The 18748-nt window shown below is 35.5% G+C and overlaps 1 protein-coding gene across 7 annotated transcripts in view; it reads right to left on the bottom strand.

Annotated features, from left to right (window-relative positions):
- Nucleotides 1-7531: 7531 nt before the first annotated feature.
- Nucleotides 7532-18748, bottom strand: part of shaker (Potassium voltage-gated channel protein Shaker) — a 203604-nt gene continuing 192387 nt past the window's right edge. For 6 of the 7 annotated variants that reach the window (XM_043433656.1, XM_043433655.1, XM_043433658.1 and 3 more), the window contains 3 exons: nucleotides 15489-15679; nucleotides 13117-13290; nucleotides 7532-11749 (listed from right to left, as the gene is read on the bottom strand). In XM_043433656.1, the coding sequence (XP_043289591.1) occupies nucleotides 13124-13290; nucleotides 15489-15679 (358 nt within the window). In that variant the 3' untranslated portion in view covers nucleotides 7532-11749; nucleotides 13117-13123. Of the gene's footprint in view, nucleotides 11750-13116; nucleotides 13291-15488; nucleotides 15680-18748 lie in introns of those variants that run through there. The other variant, XR_006262860.1, reaches the window with a different exon arrangement.

Here is an 18748-nt window from a genome sequence, read left to right as displayed (position 1 = left end):
ACGAATGAAAATTCACGCACATGCACGCATTTTCGGATACACCAACTGGAGCGAGGCTGAGTTCAATTGTAGATGCGATTTTCCGAATGGTTCAAATTTTCATCTTCCCTCCCCATATTTTTTCATAATAAATTAAATGACTGGTTCATTTGCAAGATCGAATTGATGTCACACTTTTAAACGGGGATACGGTAAAAGTTCTATTTTTCATTTCGTTTATTTTAAATGCTTCATCGCAACGATTCTCCGAACGTTTCAGCTTTTTCTCGTAGTTTTTCCATCACGGCAGAAAATATTTCAACCCTATTTATTTATAATTTGTAGTTTCCGTTTTTTCTCCTCCTCTTTCTTTTTCTCAATCATTGTACGCGCGCGCGCGCGCGCGCGTGTGTATGTGTGTGTGTGTGTGCCTGTGTGTGCGCGCGTGTGTGCATCTTTGTTTGTGTTTTTATAATCGTGTACGATTCATAATTTACTGCTTCCTTATTCGTATCGAATTCATTATAGACTACGTGTTCACGTTTTCCTTGGGGGATGAATATCATAACATTCAAAGTATGGAAGTCCAATGATTAAGTAGCGATACATCCAGCAGAATTTTATCACGTCTTTTTAATCGTTCGAATTTTTTTTCTCCATTTATTGGTGTTTTTCAAAATTCTTGTCTGTTTTTGGGAAATGTCAAAGTGCGAGTCAACCGAAGGGGTCGGTATGATGGGTACGATTCACCCGATTCATACAATGATCCGAATTCCCAATCAAATGAATTTTCAAAAATCGCAATCTCCGTCCAAAAACGCTTTGTCATTTAGATCGATTTTGCATTAGTTAGATATAGTACGGAATGATTTTAAAACGCTATGACGTCATGAAAACGAGATATTTGCATGTAGAAGAGTGCGGCAGGGCTCGCGCTGGACTCTTCTTTTAATACTTAGCGTCTCGAGCCACGGTACTGCGTCTCTTGATTCAATTAATTGCAATAATAATCTGCGTTAAAACTCAAACGAAAGAGGAAAATTTTAATAAAAATTTTTTGTCTACGACTAGGGCAGCAGATGCGTTCAATGTTATTTCGGTTTATGATATTTTCAATTGCATTTGAGAAACACCAGATTTTCGTCACAGAAATTTATCGAAAATAAACTAATTGGAATTTCGTTAGGAATACGATCACCGGGGGCAGCGTCACAAACTCGAGCTACCTTACTGGTTATTTAAACATGAACGACTAACAATTCTACACCGTCTAGCAGAATAGTTCTCCTGTTTATTATTTATCATAGTGTTTTTCTTTCCTCTCTTTTTAGTACGTAATAGTAATATTTGTATTAGTAGTAGCAGTAGTGGTAGTTTAGTAGTATTAGTAGAGTAGTAGTTTTAAATTCATCTTTTATTTACTTTTGTTTCATCAATAAAGAGAAAACGTCTTCTCCTTGTCATTATCTAGGCTGGTAGTTTTCGCATTTTGTATCACGTTATTTTTGTTATTTTGTCACTAAATCAGCGAGGCAAAAGATTCAAGTATGTTTTAATAACAATAATAATAACAATAATGATGATGATGTATGATGTAAGATGATGTATGATTAATGCATGATAAATGTACGACAAGTGATGATAATAATAATAATAACAAGATTAATAATAGAAGCGTTTAATACTTAAATCTCCATAGGTGTCAGTGTGTGTACGTGTGTGCAATTTTTCTTTTACTTCTGTTTATTATCCAGGTTCAAAAATATGATGTAACATGAATTTAAGTTGATCTTTCGATTTTGTTATATGTTTTTGGTTTATTACAAACCATATAAAGTACGGAAAGTATTTAATTGAGGCAAACTTGTAATTTTTCACTGAGCAACTTTTGACGTTTCCTTCGTTACTTTGTATTACCAACATGTTTTTTTTAACCAATTATTCGTTATTTTCTATGCATTTTCCTCGTATATACATGTATATACGCTAACAATGAGGGGTCCAACTGCTCGGTGACGAACTGAGATCCTGCCGTGTAACGTTATTTTTTTTTTTCGGTTCATACCAGCATCATGTGCCTTGCGATATTCCGTTAAGGGAATCAAATACAAATTAATATAATCAAAAATAAATTGGGAATTTGAAATGAAAGTATATTCAGCATGACTTCGACAATTCGAATAAATACTGCTTTTTAGGCACATGTGAATGAAATTCAAAGGAGGGAACAATCACATTAAAGTTTCACGTATTGAGCTGCTCGAACACAAAAACAACTTTTGTTTATAAACCTACTAAACAGCCTCCACATAGATGAGTGTTACGGTTTGTACTCATGAATGAGACTGTTTTATGCGCACCTTTTTCGGTATGTGTGTTTATGTTCGCGTGTGCGTAGACGTAAGGGCGGGGGGTCCGAATCACTTGAATATAGTAAATTCTTGATTCAGCTGAGCGCCATCGATGGCTCCTAAAGATTTTGATATAAGTGGTTGCTTATTTTTCTCTCACACCATTCATGCGGGGAATAACTTTAACGAATTCTTTCTTTTGCCTAATATTTTAAAGCTTTTTATTTTTTGTATGCATTTATAAACAACGAACCTTTAATCGCTCATAGTGATCGTTTAAATTAACAAAATAAACTACAATCAATAACAATAATGAGAACAAGAAATTTAAGATGATCGTAGTCATTCTCGGAGAATGATTAATCATCGATAAAGTTCAATGAGAAAGAAAATAACGCAAAACGCCTTTTAAATCTATAATCTTTGTTATTCTCTGTTTGACCCCCTCAAATTCTCATGTGAAGTCTTTTCGAATACTTTTCGAAGTCTTTTCACCCCAATTAACGCTACGATGCAAGTTGTCATATCTAGAGCGACCTACCGTACACTTAGGGAACGTGTCATAAGAGACAGCTTCTGAAAGTTTTTATCAATAACGCTGCTCTGCTTTTTTTGTTTTCAATCATTGATTTTCAGTGGCATTTTCTGGTAGTGTTTCGGAGATAAGAGAGACGATGAGAGACTCTAAAAAGAAGACATTAAATGTTTCCAGCCTCCGGGTTACCCGGTATCTAAATGAACGCGAAGATTTTCGCGTTCAAAAAACTAGTTCTTTTCTGTAAATTTACTTGCTCAAGGTTTTTCTTCGCCATTTCATAATTAAACACTCATATTCTCAATTAAACTCATGACAATGATCGTTTCACGTTTTAGAATATTTAATGTATAAGTATTCTGTAGGAGCCAAAATAGTGTCGATGATGTGTGATCATGTAGGGTAAATTAAAATAGAAATTAAAATAGAAGTCATTTTGCCATAAACTTTGAATTTTGACAAATTCGAATTTCATGAAATAATTTGGGTACTTTACAATTTGTTCATTCAATAGTTGTTTGCCAATGCTCAAGATATACGTCCATGAGTCTTTATAGCGTGAACTCAAATCCACGATTTTTCACTGAACCGTCACAGTTTTTGGGTTTTTTTGGTTTTTTACAAAAAGTTTATCGACGATTCAATCAATCCAACGTTTTCTATGCCATTATCAAATTTCTTTTTCGCATTTCAAAATCATTTAACTAATGAACAACATAATCATTTTTAATTGGATTCGTAAAAGTTAAATCCACGAGTATTAGCAATTCATTGTCAGAAGGATTTTCGTATTGAATTGTAAAAAAAACATACTCATGCACACCAGCTCATCAAATTTCTTATAAAAAAAAACTCCATGCTAACGTATTTTTCTCATTCCAAACTGCACGAATAAAAACGTGGTTCATGAGTAAAATCGTAATGCCTGCATTAAGCTGCGATTTTCCGTGATAAATCGCAGAAGAAATACTTCAACAAATCAAAATTATTTATGACCGTGATTGAAATAATAAAAACCCACTACAAACACAGATTGAAACAAGATTTTTTCGAATAAAAAAAAAATCACTCGATAAACGAAAAGTGTACAGGAAAAAAATCATTTTCTCTATAATTGTATTGGAATCATGATGCCATATTTAACGCCACCCAGTATGGCATTGAAATTATCGGTTCTATAAAAAAAGAAATATCTACAGAATAATGTACCTCTTACAGGTTAATCTTGTTCGCTCGCTATTTAAACACATTTATAACGAATACGTAATCTCACGGAATTGACGTTCGAAATATTTTTTATTAGTCAATATTATCCATTGTGTTATCCATAACTAAAAAGGTCTCTCTCTCCCCCCCCCCCCTTTCCGTGTGTGTATGCACGCGCGTTTGTGTGTGTGTGTGTGTGTGTGTATTAGGGTGTGCGGAAAAAAAACCGATATTTTTTTTTTACTTTGCATCCAGCCGAAAAAGGCGATTCAAGGTGAAAAAAAATAATTCCAGAAGGAGAGCTCACCAAAAAATTTTTTCGAATGGCGCTTCGCGTTTCAAGATTTTCCATAAGAATAACCCACGAAATGATTGAGACCTCCGATCATTGTGTCATAACTCTTCAGGAAAAAATCGCACAAAAACGACAATGATATGTTTTTATAGAAAATCGATTCCCCTACAAAAAAAGTCCGTATGAACATTCAGCTTGGAGCAACCATTCTCGTGCTATCACCCTTCGAAGTTGGATCGATAGAAAAAAAATTTCTATAAAACTGTCGAAATCAAATTTTTCGTTTCACGAACAAACTTCTAGGAACTTTTTCGTAGAAAATTACTTGCTCTTTTAGAAAATCGTTATTTTTATTCGAACAATGCTCTTTTTGACAATGCTGTGCCGGTGAGCGTGAAGGCTAAAATGTTGCAATCTCGAGCAAAATTTCGTCACACAAGAATCCTTATCCCTTTTCAACCAAATTAATTTACCCCATGACTTTCTGAGGGTAAATATGGACTTATGGCCTGAAAATGCCAGTTATTTAAGATGCTCAGATTTTTTTTTAAATTTGAAAATTGTCAATGACATGGCTAATGGCATCGCTTTGATAGAAGCCTACAACGGCTCATTGACCAAAAACGAAGAGCAGTTACAATATTTATTGAAAATAATGCAAACTCCTCGTCAAAAATAACCCAATTGCAATAAAGGCACATTTAAAAATAGCAATGGGTATTATTTAATCTTACCTTGTGTAAGCAAAAGGGTTAATTACCCTCATTTGTAATTTTATGTTTGATACCAGGTGAAAAAAAAAATCATAGCAAAAAGTAAAAACTTTTGAAACCCGATTATTGATAAATGTCGTTTCTTTTATTATTTCTTTTCATACCCAATTGTAATGAAAATGAGATGGAAAGTTTATATTTAAGAGTTTTTTAGTGGTAATCATTTTTATCCTATGGAAACTAAGCACGAAACATGTTTACAATAATTTGATGAAAATCATAAAAAATAAGTAAATTTATTCAAATTATAAAATTCGAATAATAATAACGATTTTCTAAAAGAGCAAGTAATTTTCTACGAAAAAGTTCCTAGAAGTTTGTTCGTGAAACGAAAAATTTGATTTCGACAGTTTTATGGAAATTTTTTTTCTATCGATCCAACTTCGAAGGGTGATAGCACGAGAATGGTTGCTCCAAGCTGAATGTTCATACGGACTTTTTTTGTAGGGGAATCGATTTTCTATAAAAACATATCATTGTCGTTTTTGTGCGATTTTTTCCTGAAGAGTTATGACACAATGATCGGAGGTCTCAATCATTTCGTGGGTAAAATATGGAAAATCTTGAAACGCGAAGCGCCATTCGAAAAAATTTTTTGGTGAGCTCTCCTTCTGGGATTATTTTTTTTTTCACCTTGAATCACCTTTTTCGGCTGGATGCAAAGTAAAAAAAAAATATCGTTTTTTTTCCACACACCCTAGTGTGTATGTGTGTGTGTTGCAGCCAAAGGTTTTAACGAAGGCTGTGTATGTCTATAGTAAAAATGGAGGCAGTCACCAGCCACGCTGGAAGAAGAAAAAAGCATACTGTACGTGCATATGGATAACGCAGACGATCTAGAGTTTTAAGGTAGTTCTGTATGTACATGTACGAGCTAAAAGTTTGAGCCGCGACGTATTTTAAAATGTCCAATGCTTATACGGTTTTGTCAAAGCTTGTACACTCTGCCTGTCCTACACAATCACGCCTCATGCACGAATAGGTCCTTTACACACATTGAAAGTGGCGCTGTAATCGTGGCAACAATGTCATTCTCCAGTATATATTACCATAGCGTCGAGTGTCAAAATGTCAGTGTTTCCCGAAATCTTATTTATTCGACACAAAATAAGTTAAAACGTGTTCAAATGGAAATTCCATCGAAAAAGGTAGTCGAACATTTGAGAAAAAAGCTTTTATATTGTTTTGTATTGCGCCTATCAGTTCGCCGCACTGTACACTGTTGCCGCGTCGTCACAACTGGCCATGCGCCCGTTTCGCGTCATGTAAAATTAACGCAGTTCAGCAATCAATACCTCCGAAACTAAATAGTCAAAGATTCTCATTTTTTAAAAGTATTAATCCCACAATAGTACTGAACACACGACTAGTTTTATTTTAAAGTCGTAAGATTCGTTTAGCGTTTCTAAGAAGGGTGGATCACGAAATGAAAATAATCAGAATTTGATCAAATTTGGTGATAACATTCTTTAACATCAAGCAAACAAATACAATTTTTTTTCAAATTTTTTTACCACATGGTTATCGCATAATTGAGCGTTAAATCGAAGTTCTTATGCACGAGGTGTATAACTGCATATGTGTAAACTATGCTTATACACGTGAACTTTAGTGTTCAATTACTCGAGAGCTATGTGGTAGAAAAATCTTGAAAAATTTATATCGTCTTATATATTTATGAAGAATACATTTACCAAATTTTATGAAATTCTCATCATTTCGAAGTTCTTAATATTTTTAACATGGTTTAGCATGGCAACATTGTATCGTCGCAATCCACCCTCCTTAATAAAAAATGTAAACAAAGTGCTATCCAGTGACGTGTTGGATATAGGCGTCTCGTACGAAATGAGCCATTTTAAATCGCGGATATCTCGAAAACTAAATGGTGAATCGATTTGAAATTTCGACAGTCGGTCCATGAAGGCTAATGTTATACCATATTAAAATTCGAGCCAGTTCTTAAGATTTCAACAAAAGTACAGAACTACCTTAAGTTCTCTATTACTCGCCCCTTTTCTATGAATTAAGACTTATCTTCAGTATTTACGACTCATGTTTTTTTTGTGTTTTTTTGCTTTCCCTATTTTTCGTTTAGTATAAGTAGATTCTTAGCTGATATATATTGGAATCGGCAGGAAGGATTGGCTGCACGTCGCGTTTCAATTCCGAGCATCCCCGTGAACCCTTGCGTCGAAGGTCCCGTTTCGACATCATTCTTTGACTCGGCAATAATCTCTTTCAGTGTTTTTCGTTACAAATCCATCGCTATTTAGATAAAACTGTTTGCCCAGGGGAGTTTTGGCCACCGCTGATTCTGCTTTCACTTTATTAAACTGCATTGTGAGCTTTCGGGACGTCAGAAATAAATAAATAAATAAGAGTCGTATTCTTTTTCTTGTCGTATAATTTTACTTGAAATTCATCGACGAATGGACGATCGGACTTTTTCATGTCCGGGCGAGAATATTTTTGCCTTTATCTTATTTCGTATGTGTGGCTGTGTCTTCGTATGCTACTTTTTTGTCTTTCTTATTTTTTTGCATTATCATCGAAAAAATTGTGTTGCAATAGCTGAGGACGTTATTATTACTTTATTATGTTCCTTTCATTTTCATTTTTGCCGTTTTTTTTTTCGTTCCTCAACTCTGATTGGTAATCCAAAAAACTTACACGCGCTTTGTTTCTACGCAAAGAAGAAATGCATAAACTTTGCTTACATCCGCATATCTAATTAGAATATATACGTTTGAGTATCTTTTTTTCATTTTTTTTTCTTTTTATTACTTCATTAAATGTATACTTGAAATATCACGGGGAGTTCTTTGGACGAATGACGAGTGTATTCCGCAGTAGCGAAAAATCCTCTCGAAACTCCGGTGTTCGGCATAGTATTCGACTGTGACGTGTCTTTTATGTTTTTTTTTCTTTTTCGTTATTTTTCCCTTCCCCTGTTCTCGAATTTCGCGAACCACCCGAAATTCGTCGGCCAGTTATGTTCGAGACTTTAAGAGCAACGCTCTGGATTCTACTGCTTTTTTTTTGTTTTCTTTCTTATTTTTTGAGATGTGCGAGCGCGAGGGGACACCGGGATGCGGGGATGTAGAATGGGACATTGTATGGTGCTCTCACACGAGCTATGCCCGGTCCACGTCCCGATTTAAAGAACCCATTTTTTCTTTCCGGAATCTCTTTCGTTTTCACTCTCTGTTCGACTCCACTATTCGGATTTTTCTTTATAGTAGCGGTCGCTCGACCTTCAAAACGTCACTGGAATACGAAGGACTTTCTTAGTCATATGCCAGGTTGTTAAAGCTAAGAAACTTAATCGTTTGTATTGGTGTGCTCACGCTCGGCATCCGGACTGAATATTTTTATCATTCGTTTCAAGAAGAGCCAACGTAAAAGCAAACATTTTTGTACAAATTTTTAAAAATTTATTATGTAAGAAAAAAAATCGCGGAATCAACTCGGCCCGTTGAAACGAATAGGAAAAATGCTCGTCTGATATCGAACTTGATTTAAATGTCGTACAGATGTGAAGGAACTTCAAAATTTAGATTCTTTATAAATACGAAGCTTTGACGCAAAATCCCTCTTTCCATTAACAATTGAAGGGTCAGCTTTCCACTCATTTCCTTTTTCACCATCTCGTAATTTTCTCAAATCTGACGATGTCCTTGACTCTCTCCAATTTTTGGTCCTAACTCTTGACTTTTTTGTCATTTTGTAATTATCGCTTCTCCCTTCCACTGACAGTGTGAATATTTGTGTTTTTTTTTTTTTTTTCATTCTTTTCCAACGCGAAATCATAAATTTTCTCAATCTGGCTATCGTCACAGTAGACTTGTGAATAGTAATTAATGGAAACGATTCCAACAGAATAAAAATTGGCGAATCGAGTAGTTACCGCTTTATGTAAAAATAGCAAAAAAAATTTAAACCAAGTAGGGAGATGGTATTCCGGAGAACCATTATTTCCCTACTATTTACAAATTAATTTTGTCAACATTATTCAAGCTAATCCCTTCATATCTTGTTTCCACAAGTAAATTCTGAGTTTAATAATACATACATAGGTGTCGAATCATTAAAATAGCGAGTGAGACGTATTCAATTTTTGGATGTATTGTGTGTCGTCATCCAGTGACCAAAAAGAATAAACTCGGAGAGCGTACTACTTCGAATGGCAAAACTCAAGTTTATTAGAAGTTGTACGATCTTTAAATCGAAAAAAAATTTTGTTTCAACAGCCTGGAGTCAACACATATGGTGGCCCACGACTTAGATCCTCACTTTTTCGACTGATGACGTTAAGCCTCATTCTTTGTTTTGCACTTAACGCTCGGTTTCCATTTTGCCAAAAATTGCGTGATTCATCGAGTTTTTTTATACCAACGTTCTTTTATGGATGATTAGCCATAATATTAATAATAATAATAATGATAATAATCTAAAATCAAATCATACAATGTAACATAATATATTAAAAAATAATAAAAAAAAAAAGAGATAATATATAATAGATGTCGTCATTGTAATAATCGAAATTATAAACAAAGTTGTATACACATAATGAAATATAATAACAACAATGATAATGGTAACCCCAATAACAACAACAGCAATAATAATTAAAATTAAAATTAAACACGTTCTATGCAATACATGATTTTAGCATTAGCAATAACCACGAGTGGCTCTCGTTTCCGGACGTGCGTGTACGTAAACATATATACACATCAAGGTATGCATTAATATATAGATAAATATATATATATTTTTTTATATATATTTATATATATACCCACATATGCCCACGACGAGATATTTGTTCAACCTTTTTTCCTTTCCACCGCGATAAATTATTATTTACACTTACACGTGCGCGTACGACCATACACTTACGCCACTTTTGTTTCAGAAACTTGTACATGATTATGTACATGTATATCATCATACATATATGACTTAATTGCAACATTTAAGACGGACCGTGTACGGCGTCTATATCTGCGTAAAAACGACTCGTTTAAAAAACTTTCCACCCTTATTTTTTGTTTGTATTTATTTTGTTTGTTTGGTTATTTGTTGTTGTATCTTTTATCGTTTTTTTTTTCCATCGACGTTTCGACCCGATCGACCGATTGATCATTTACGTTACATTGTTGCTTGATCGATCTTAATTCTCACCATGTTTAGGACTTTCTGTCTCCTTTTTTTTTCGTTTCCTCTCGTTTTCCATTACCGTTCTATGTCCCATTGCGACTTTTTCCATAACATCGCATTACGTAGTCGATTAATTATTAGTTACAATAATTAGTATTATCTGGTATGATCCCCGAGGCACGCCGGAGCTCCCTCCAACTCCCCAACCATTTTCCGATTTTTTTAACTCCAACTCCTCCTCTCCCCTCACCCCTCTCCCGCACACTCTTGTTCGCGCTCTTTTTTTTTCTCTCCCGAGCCTTGCTTCCGTTCTCTTCTCCCGCTTACTGCGTAATTTTCCGTACCAGCCGGTACTTTGAGTTTTTTTCATTTCTCTTTTTTCAGTTTTTACTTCCGTCAGCTAGACGCACGCGTATACATCTGTATATATACATACTTTCAACGTATATATACGGGTACACCTGCATTTTTATCATGTATATGTACAACTCTCTTTCTCACTCTCATTTTTTCCCTCTTTTTTATCCCCATGTACTCAACGCACAAGCACACACAGACACGCACACGCACACACGCGCGTCCTCACACACACGGGACGCTTTCAATCTCACTGTTTCGTCGACGGGAGAACGGCGCTACGGAGATGCGATTTGAACACTGGAGTCGGTGGTGTGGGGCGCGAATAGCGGCATTTTATTTATATCTTTATATATATATTCGTTCAAAAGTATGCATACGCATGTATTTATGTATAGATATATACATATACATGTGTTTATTTACATATACGCATATATATTGATACATATATGTATATACATATACATATACTCGTATTTTTACTCATAGATCCCGATATGCTCGGGGTGCGCTGTATCAAAAAACGAGACACTCTTCCAAAGCGATTCTCTTCACTCCCTCCAATTGGCCTCGCTTTTGTAAATACATATATATATATATATATTTATATAATATGTTGTGTTTTCTTTTTGTCGCGAGTTTCAGTTCGACACGAGACACGACTGCACACCCCTCGCAAACCATTAACGGACAGACTTTAGATTTTTTTCGAACTTCTCTGCCTGCTCCTCTTCTCACTCGTTCTTTCCCTTTCTCTCTCTCTCTCTCTCTCTCTCTTTCGCTTCTCTCTTACGATCGACCCACTCATCCCATTCCCGATATCCGAATCACACATTCTTTTGCCATAGCTATTCCGTTGTTAGGTTTTCTCGAGTTATGTTCTTTAATCTTCTTTTTTCAATATTTTTCCGTTGTTCTTTCGTTCGTTCGTGTTGTTTTATTTTGCTGTTAACTTTTTTTTACGTTGAAGCGATCAAAATTGCGGAACTGTAGTCCTACGCCACGTGATAACGCAGGGAGCCGCTGATGCTCTTCAACACTATGCCCAGCACTGGTCGCCACGCTGCCACCGTCTCCTTTACTGGAATTTTTCAAATGTTTCTTTAATCGTCGTTCTCGAGTCAAAAATAACGATGGATTCAGAGACCGTATTTTTCACGACGAAACGATAATATTATATGATAATTCTTTTGTTTTCTTTTTTTTTCACAACGTGCACATTATTTAAACTTTTCTTCAGATGTGCAAACCGAATTTGGGGAATTATGGAGTTTGATTACTTTTACGAAAATATTCAAAATTGCCCTACTTCATCATGTGCTTCTGAAAAATTCAAAACCTCATAGTTTATGAAAATAATGGAAAGCGTCAGCCACCACCGACGCATTTTCACTTATTATAATCGTAATTCAATTACAATTTCACCAAAAAAAAAACTCCACCGTTTTTCAGTAAAGTAATCAAACTCCATAATTATCGAATTTACGACGATTTATTTTGAGGTCGATTTATTTTGTTTGAATTGAAATAAATACTAAATTTCCACCACCCGAGTGATAAAAACTTCCATCTCCCGACACTACCACGATCCAAAGCTAATAATAACCGATCAGCGAATGTTCATTGATAATCATGTTTGCTGTGGAAAACAGTATGTTCAACAAAATTTTCGTCATTTTACATCAGAGTAATTCTATTGCTCACAATGCTTCAGACTTTCTTGCAGCACTCTTACGCAGAAAGCCGAAAAGTGTACGAAAAAAATTTATTCAACATCTCTTCGCGGAGAAAACGAATTCGTTTTGTACAGTGAGGAATATATTATTTTTCAAGAATTTTTAAAGAATTTAGGCACCGATTACAAACAGCATAGTATTTTTTGAATTTTCCAATTTTTCATCCCTTCAATTCTAAACAGCTTTATGTGCATAGCAAAAAATGATGCACGTGCGAGAACTATAGTATTTCGTTCTGTTTTCGAGTGTTATTCATCACGTCAGACTAGCACTTACGGATAAGTAGAAATCCATCGTAAATCACAAATTTTGACTGTCAGCATAGTAAATTCAATGATAAATACACGAATATAAACCGAATACGTGTGACATTTTACCATACGTATCGTTTTTTTTCGGGGTTTTGCCCGAGCATACTTTGCGATATAAACATTTGAAGTGACTGAAAAGATTTTTTACTATGCTTATAGAAAAAAAAGCACTCTCAAGTCTTTTGAATATAAGGGATGAGTATTGGTCTTTTTATTATCATGGATAGAACAGTTTTTATTACTGCTCTTCGAATTAATGCTGCAATCCAGTTATATACTGTCCCCGAGATACTATATTCTTAGTACTTTCCTCAAGAATTTTCGGCCTCTTTTTCTCCGTGTTCCAAATGAATTTAGTAGATGGTGAGAAGTAAAAATAAAATCAATCGCCAAATGCTCACCTAGTAGTCAGACGTCAGTCTCAATGCTCACGCTGGCTGGGTTGATGTTATTGTTGTGGCGGGAATTGCAGTTAGGTTTTTTCGTACCCTCCTGTTGGGTCATCAGGATACCCTCCCCGAGCTCGACTATGTCAGACGACGATTCTGATAGCGAGCTCTTCTTCATGTGTTGACCTGTTAAATGCACATTACAAGTATTGTCTTTTTAATTTCTTTTTATATCCTGACGAAGCGAAAAAAAATTTTACCTCCTTCCTGTGAAATAGAAGCCCTACAGTTTTCTGTTTCTTTGCACTACTCATGCAAATAAATGTTGAGACATGTATTCAGGTCATTATTTTCCGATGAACAATGAATTTGGGAATAATGAACGTAAGACATGGTGAAATCGAATGAAATCTGCCAAGTCCAATGGCAACCCATGAGAATATCGATATAATAGTTAAATTTTTTGATCTCGCCAAATGATAAACTGGACTGGAAATAAAAGAGGAATCGATGATGTAACGTGACAAGATGTAAGAGGAGATGAAAGTATGTAAGATGGTGAGTTTATTAGGGGCTATGGAATGTAACACGATATGCGATTCTATGCGAGGTGACAAATCAAGTAGCACCTCGTCTCATGTGGCTTCGTGAGTAAAAGGATTACAGTGAACGGCAAAGCCTTTCATCTTCACATCACGTACTTATGCGACACAAGTTTTTCTATTGAACACTACAGTGGCCTCGCGGTCCCGTCAACCTTCGTGTGTATTTCGTAACACTGTCTTCATCGATGAATATGATTACATAATTTCACGACTCAATCAAGGTTCGAAAAATAGTTACACGAAAAAGTTAGTTTCTTTCCGTATATTTTAGAGTTTCATGAATCCCGAATCAAGAGCATACACTAAACTACATTATTTCAATTTAAGAATGAACCGTTTCAACAAGTTCAACGCCAAAACGTGACATCCAAAAGCTCCGTTTTGACAATAATCATTTTTTCTATTACCCGCATTAAGATTGTACAGCAACGTTCTAATTATTTTCATTAACTTGGTACTTTCTGTGGAACCAAAAAATTCAATATGGAAACACCTCTAATGAAACATGAAACGTGAACTCGATCCGAGAAGAAAAAAGATCTTCGCTGCATAATTTATTGAAGAATGAAAATAAAATCCAGCCACCTATCCTTATATAACAGTGCCGCGCTTGGAAAGTGTTTGCCCATCCCTTGAAAATGGGTGTCATGGGAATAGAAGGTCAAAACCTTGCTTGAATATATTTCCTTGTATAGAGTACGCATATAAAGGCCTGTACTCTTGAATTTGTGTTTTTATCGACCCCAAAAATCCTCCAATCCCTTTTTCTTTCCCAAGTCGTGAGTAATGCGAAGATTTTCTCGTGCGTCAGAAGTTTTCGTCTTTGCGCATTCATGGTGGGGCGAATCGATTCGCGTGTCACAATGAAACACTCAGGTGTGTTGATTCGCCCTTCCCGATTATAACAGAATGATAACGAAACCCGAGACTCTATATATAGCAATTTGACTATTAGCATTAATCACTGACCGAGTGAGCCCAACAAAAGCTACGCAAAGGGAGGGGTCACGCAATCGATGACCTTAACCAAACCGGCGTATCACGTAGGTCTCGATTCCGTCAGGTCTTTCGACATATAAAATCCAGAATGATTTTTTATCCTAACGAAGCTCTAATCGTACAGCACTACCATCGCTAACTTTTAAATAAACTTCCACAAATGAGCTTCTTTGAAAACATATTTTTTTGGCACGATTGTACTTGTTTATTCGCATGACAAATTCAATCACACGAAACATTGTGTGAATACCGTGGTCGCAGAAAAAGTAATATCCGTTCAAAAAAAAAAAAAAAAACAATGATGCACTGTTCCTACAGACACTCGACGCAAATAAATATGAATCAAAGATTCGCTTTCATTATATAAACGACGAAACAATCAATGCGCCAGATCCGCAAGACTCTTTAGAATACTTTGCTGTTGATAGAAATTTAGACGAATCAGAAATCCGTTTGCTGGCTCATGCTCTATTTTATCCGGGAAGTTAGCCATGAAGGAGGAGTAGAAGGACTATCATAATAGTGCGGTGATCGAATGCATGTCAGAAAACATCTTTTACGAAATGATCGAAAAAATATAATTGGAGCGCCAAATAAAGTTTTATATTTATCACGTATAATTACGAATAAAGGAATACTATTTTGGCGGTATAGTGGGGTGAAATCGCTTAAAAAATTTGGAGCTTGAAAACAACGAAGAAATTTGGCTCTATACTTTTGATATTGTACTCTGCAGGAATTCCCTCTTATAATCGTAAATAATCGTTGCTGAAAGCTTACCTATAGTGCCAGGGAGATACGGGCAGCTGGTCACGTGATTAAAGTTCTGCGACTGCATCTCTTCCTGGTCAGTCTCACGGTGATAGAAGTAATTGAAATTTGAGACGATAACTGGTACGGGAAGGGCGATCGTCAGGACACCAGCAATGGCGCACAGCGAGCCGACAATCTTTCCCCAGACTCCCACGGGCCTGAAACATTTCGTAAGAAAAAAACCGGAGACTTCAGAGACGAACGGTCGAAAATGATTTTTTTTCTTGTTCTTTTGTATATTTTTATTCCTTTGCAATAATTTTTTTGATGTGCAAGGTGTGGTGTCTATTTTGTGTGCCGTGTCGATAAGTGTCGCTCTACTTGCGGGAGGCCCAACTGCGAGTTGAAGACATTTAAGATACTAGAAACTTGCGGTAAATATATAAGTATACAAATATCATATAAATATAAATATATATGTACTGCTTGTTTGCGTTTTTCACTAATTCGTGAGCATTGCTAGTTATCTAAACGTACTATGTAATTTCTATTCACACTATGCGGCTGCGGATTGTGAGACTCGCAAAAATAATTGAAAAAAAGTGGCTTTCTCCTCGTCGATTCATCGTGATGATCCAGTGGATACGGTACATCCCCATCGATTGGAGGCAGTCCCAGATCTAATCTGTATTATAATCGATCACAACATCGTATCGATTCAGCATTGTTATTCGACTGCGTTGATTTTAATCGAGAATATATTTTATTACATTTGTTGGTATTGTGATTATTATTACTACTATAAATATTATTCCAACGGTACTGTACGGGCGTTGTCCCTCAGAAAAGTGGTACATAACAATTCACGAGAGGACAAAAAGACAGAAGAATAATTTGACGCGGAGCTGCCTCCAATGACTTCACGAAAAAATCGTCCCAAGTGCGAAACTGCGTTCTCATATACAAGTATATATATATATATAAATATATATATATACACGTGCGGCTCAAACGAAACGTGTCATCATAATTTTTTTCTCTTGCTCTAAATATTGCTCTGGTAGCGGGATTGATGCTAATTTACGTTAGCAATGTGTGTGTTCGTGTGTCTACATTTCTTTCTTCTACGCTTTTGGCATTGAGTATTAAAGTATGTATGTATGGTTTTTTTTCTTCATTTATTCGTAATTTAGATGTAAAATAATAGATGATATTCGCAATTCAAGTGAGTATGACAGCTTGGAGTAATAATGATTGTAATAGTATTTGATGATGAACGTGGTTGCATTCCTTGTGGATATTGGTCGAATACGAACGTGAAGCCCTTCGTTCACCCATCCACGATGATTTATGCTTTTTTGGTCATTTTTTTTCTTTCTCATTCCGATCTTTTGTTTCTCTTTGATTTCGCTGTTGGACGATTTTTTTTTTTTCATACTCCGGTAAAACTGTTTTATAATTCGTGTGTAAAATGAAAACAGCGATAATATTCAAATATAGCATGCCTCTCTCCAGCATTCCGGGTAATCGAACTTGAGGCGCATGCATTATAAAGTGGTAAGATTGTCTCCGCTCTGGCACACTCTAAAGCGGTACCCCGGAAAATTCTTTGTTAATACGGAACGTACGAAAATTATATCTCTCCAATAGAAATCTTGCACGCTATCACACGTTTATTTTCTTATTCTCTCTTTTCTATTTTTCTTTTATTTTTCGATCAACCACGTGAGAGCCGCAACGCCTGGGTAAATACATTTCACCCCAATTCGCTGTAATTATCTATCTAGGGTAAACTGTCCATAAAGTGAACACCACTCAATGAATGAACAGTAAATTATTACGTTTTTCTTTCAATTTTACTTGATTATTTTTCGAGTTTTGAGTAATCGAATTTGTCAAATATCCGTTGACTTTTATGGTACTGTTTTTAATCGATTTCAAAGAAACATTGCGTAATGGCAAATGTGAATAAATTAATGCTCATTTCGTAGAGAAAAGTAGACATTATATTTACAAACAATCGTGATCGAGCTTTTGTAACGATCGAAAAATTATCTTAATCACGATGAATCACTTTTAAGAGCTAATCAGGTCAGCGAGTAGTCAATAAAATTGGCAAAAAAAAAAATTTTAGCAAAAAAATAACTTGATCTTCTCCGACGCCTTAGAAATTTTCACTGAATGAACTCGCGACGTGAAATTTCATTAACTGTTCATTCATTGGAAGCTCAATCAATTTTAAACTATAACTTAGTAATTACTGATTGCCGCATATCGACCGTAAAGGGGTTCTAAATTTTGTCGGCTTAACAAGGTTCGAACTACTCGAAAGAAATGGATAATTCAAAATTTACTTAATGAATGACTAAGTAAGTTATGAAAATGTAGAGACGTTATGTTCCTCAAGCGTTCATTCATTGGGTAGTTTACCCTATTGCAAATTTCTTCTTTCGATGTGCTTTTCATTAAAATCCTTCCGATATCTCGAGAATTCGAGGCTCGCAAACTCGTATGTCGAAACGGGAAATATCGAAGAATTGCTAAATTTTTGCATCGAACTCTGAAAGAAAAATCATCAAAGTCATTATCGCTGAACAATACTCAATTTTCGTTTTAATTTTCTGTGGTTAACGCTATTTATAATATCAATCTTCGATATGCCATTCGTCACACTTTGTTTAAATGTCGTCGTAACAATGACGTTGGACGTATACTGTCGCTCGAATTTACCACATGGTATTTACGAGTACTCGTTTGGATACGCCATGAAGGCGAATCTCGTCCTCGTGAAGCTTGGCTCAATGACGTGTTTCTTTTTAAATACTTAGATTCGTTTAAAAACAAAAATCCTCCAAAAGTTGTTGCGAGAGGCGCGCTTGGAAGTACAAATAAAAAAAACGCTTCTGGTGCTGTTGCTTTTCGACGCCAATTTTCGTTGGAAACGCCAGGAACAAAGAATTTTCCCCAATAAAACCATTTTTATTAATTTTTGTCGGGCAGCTAATAAAGTGAACCGCTTCGTTTCCCCGAAAAATCTTGAATCTATGGAGAACGACATAGATGATTCGGATTCACAGTTGCACACAGTCAATTGTCCGTGCATATCTGTGGAAATTGGCCATTTTCCGGAATAACACCAATTTTCCTGTCCTCTGTTTTCATTTATTTCAGAACTGATTCGAATAGATTTCAAGAAATTTTAGGTAGTTGGAATAAAAAAAAAAAATTGTCTCGTGACAACCGTGGAATATATTCATGTTCGAGTAATCAAATATCAATGTATCGGA

The sequence above is a fragment of the Venturia canescens genome, chromosome 1, assembly GCF_019457755.1.
Source record: "Venturia canescens isolate UGA chromosome 1, ASM1945775v1, whole genome shotgun sequence".
Lineage (NCBI taxonomy): Eukaryota > Metazoa > Arthropoda > Insecta > Hymenoptera > Ichneumonidae > Venturia > Venturia canescens.
The sequence above is the reverse complement of the archived record's forward strand: the minus strand, read 5'-3'. Positions and strand labels throughout refer to the sequence as shown.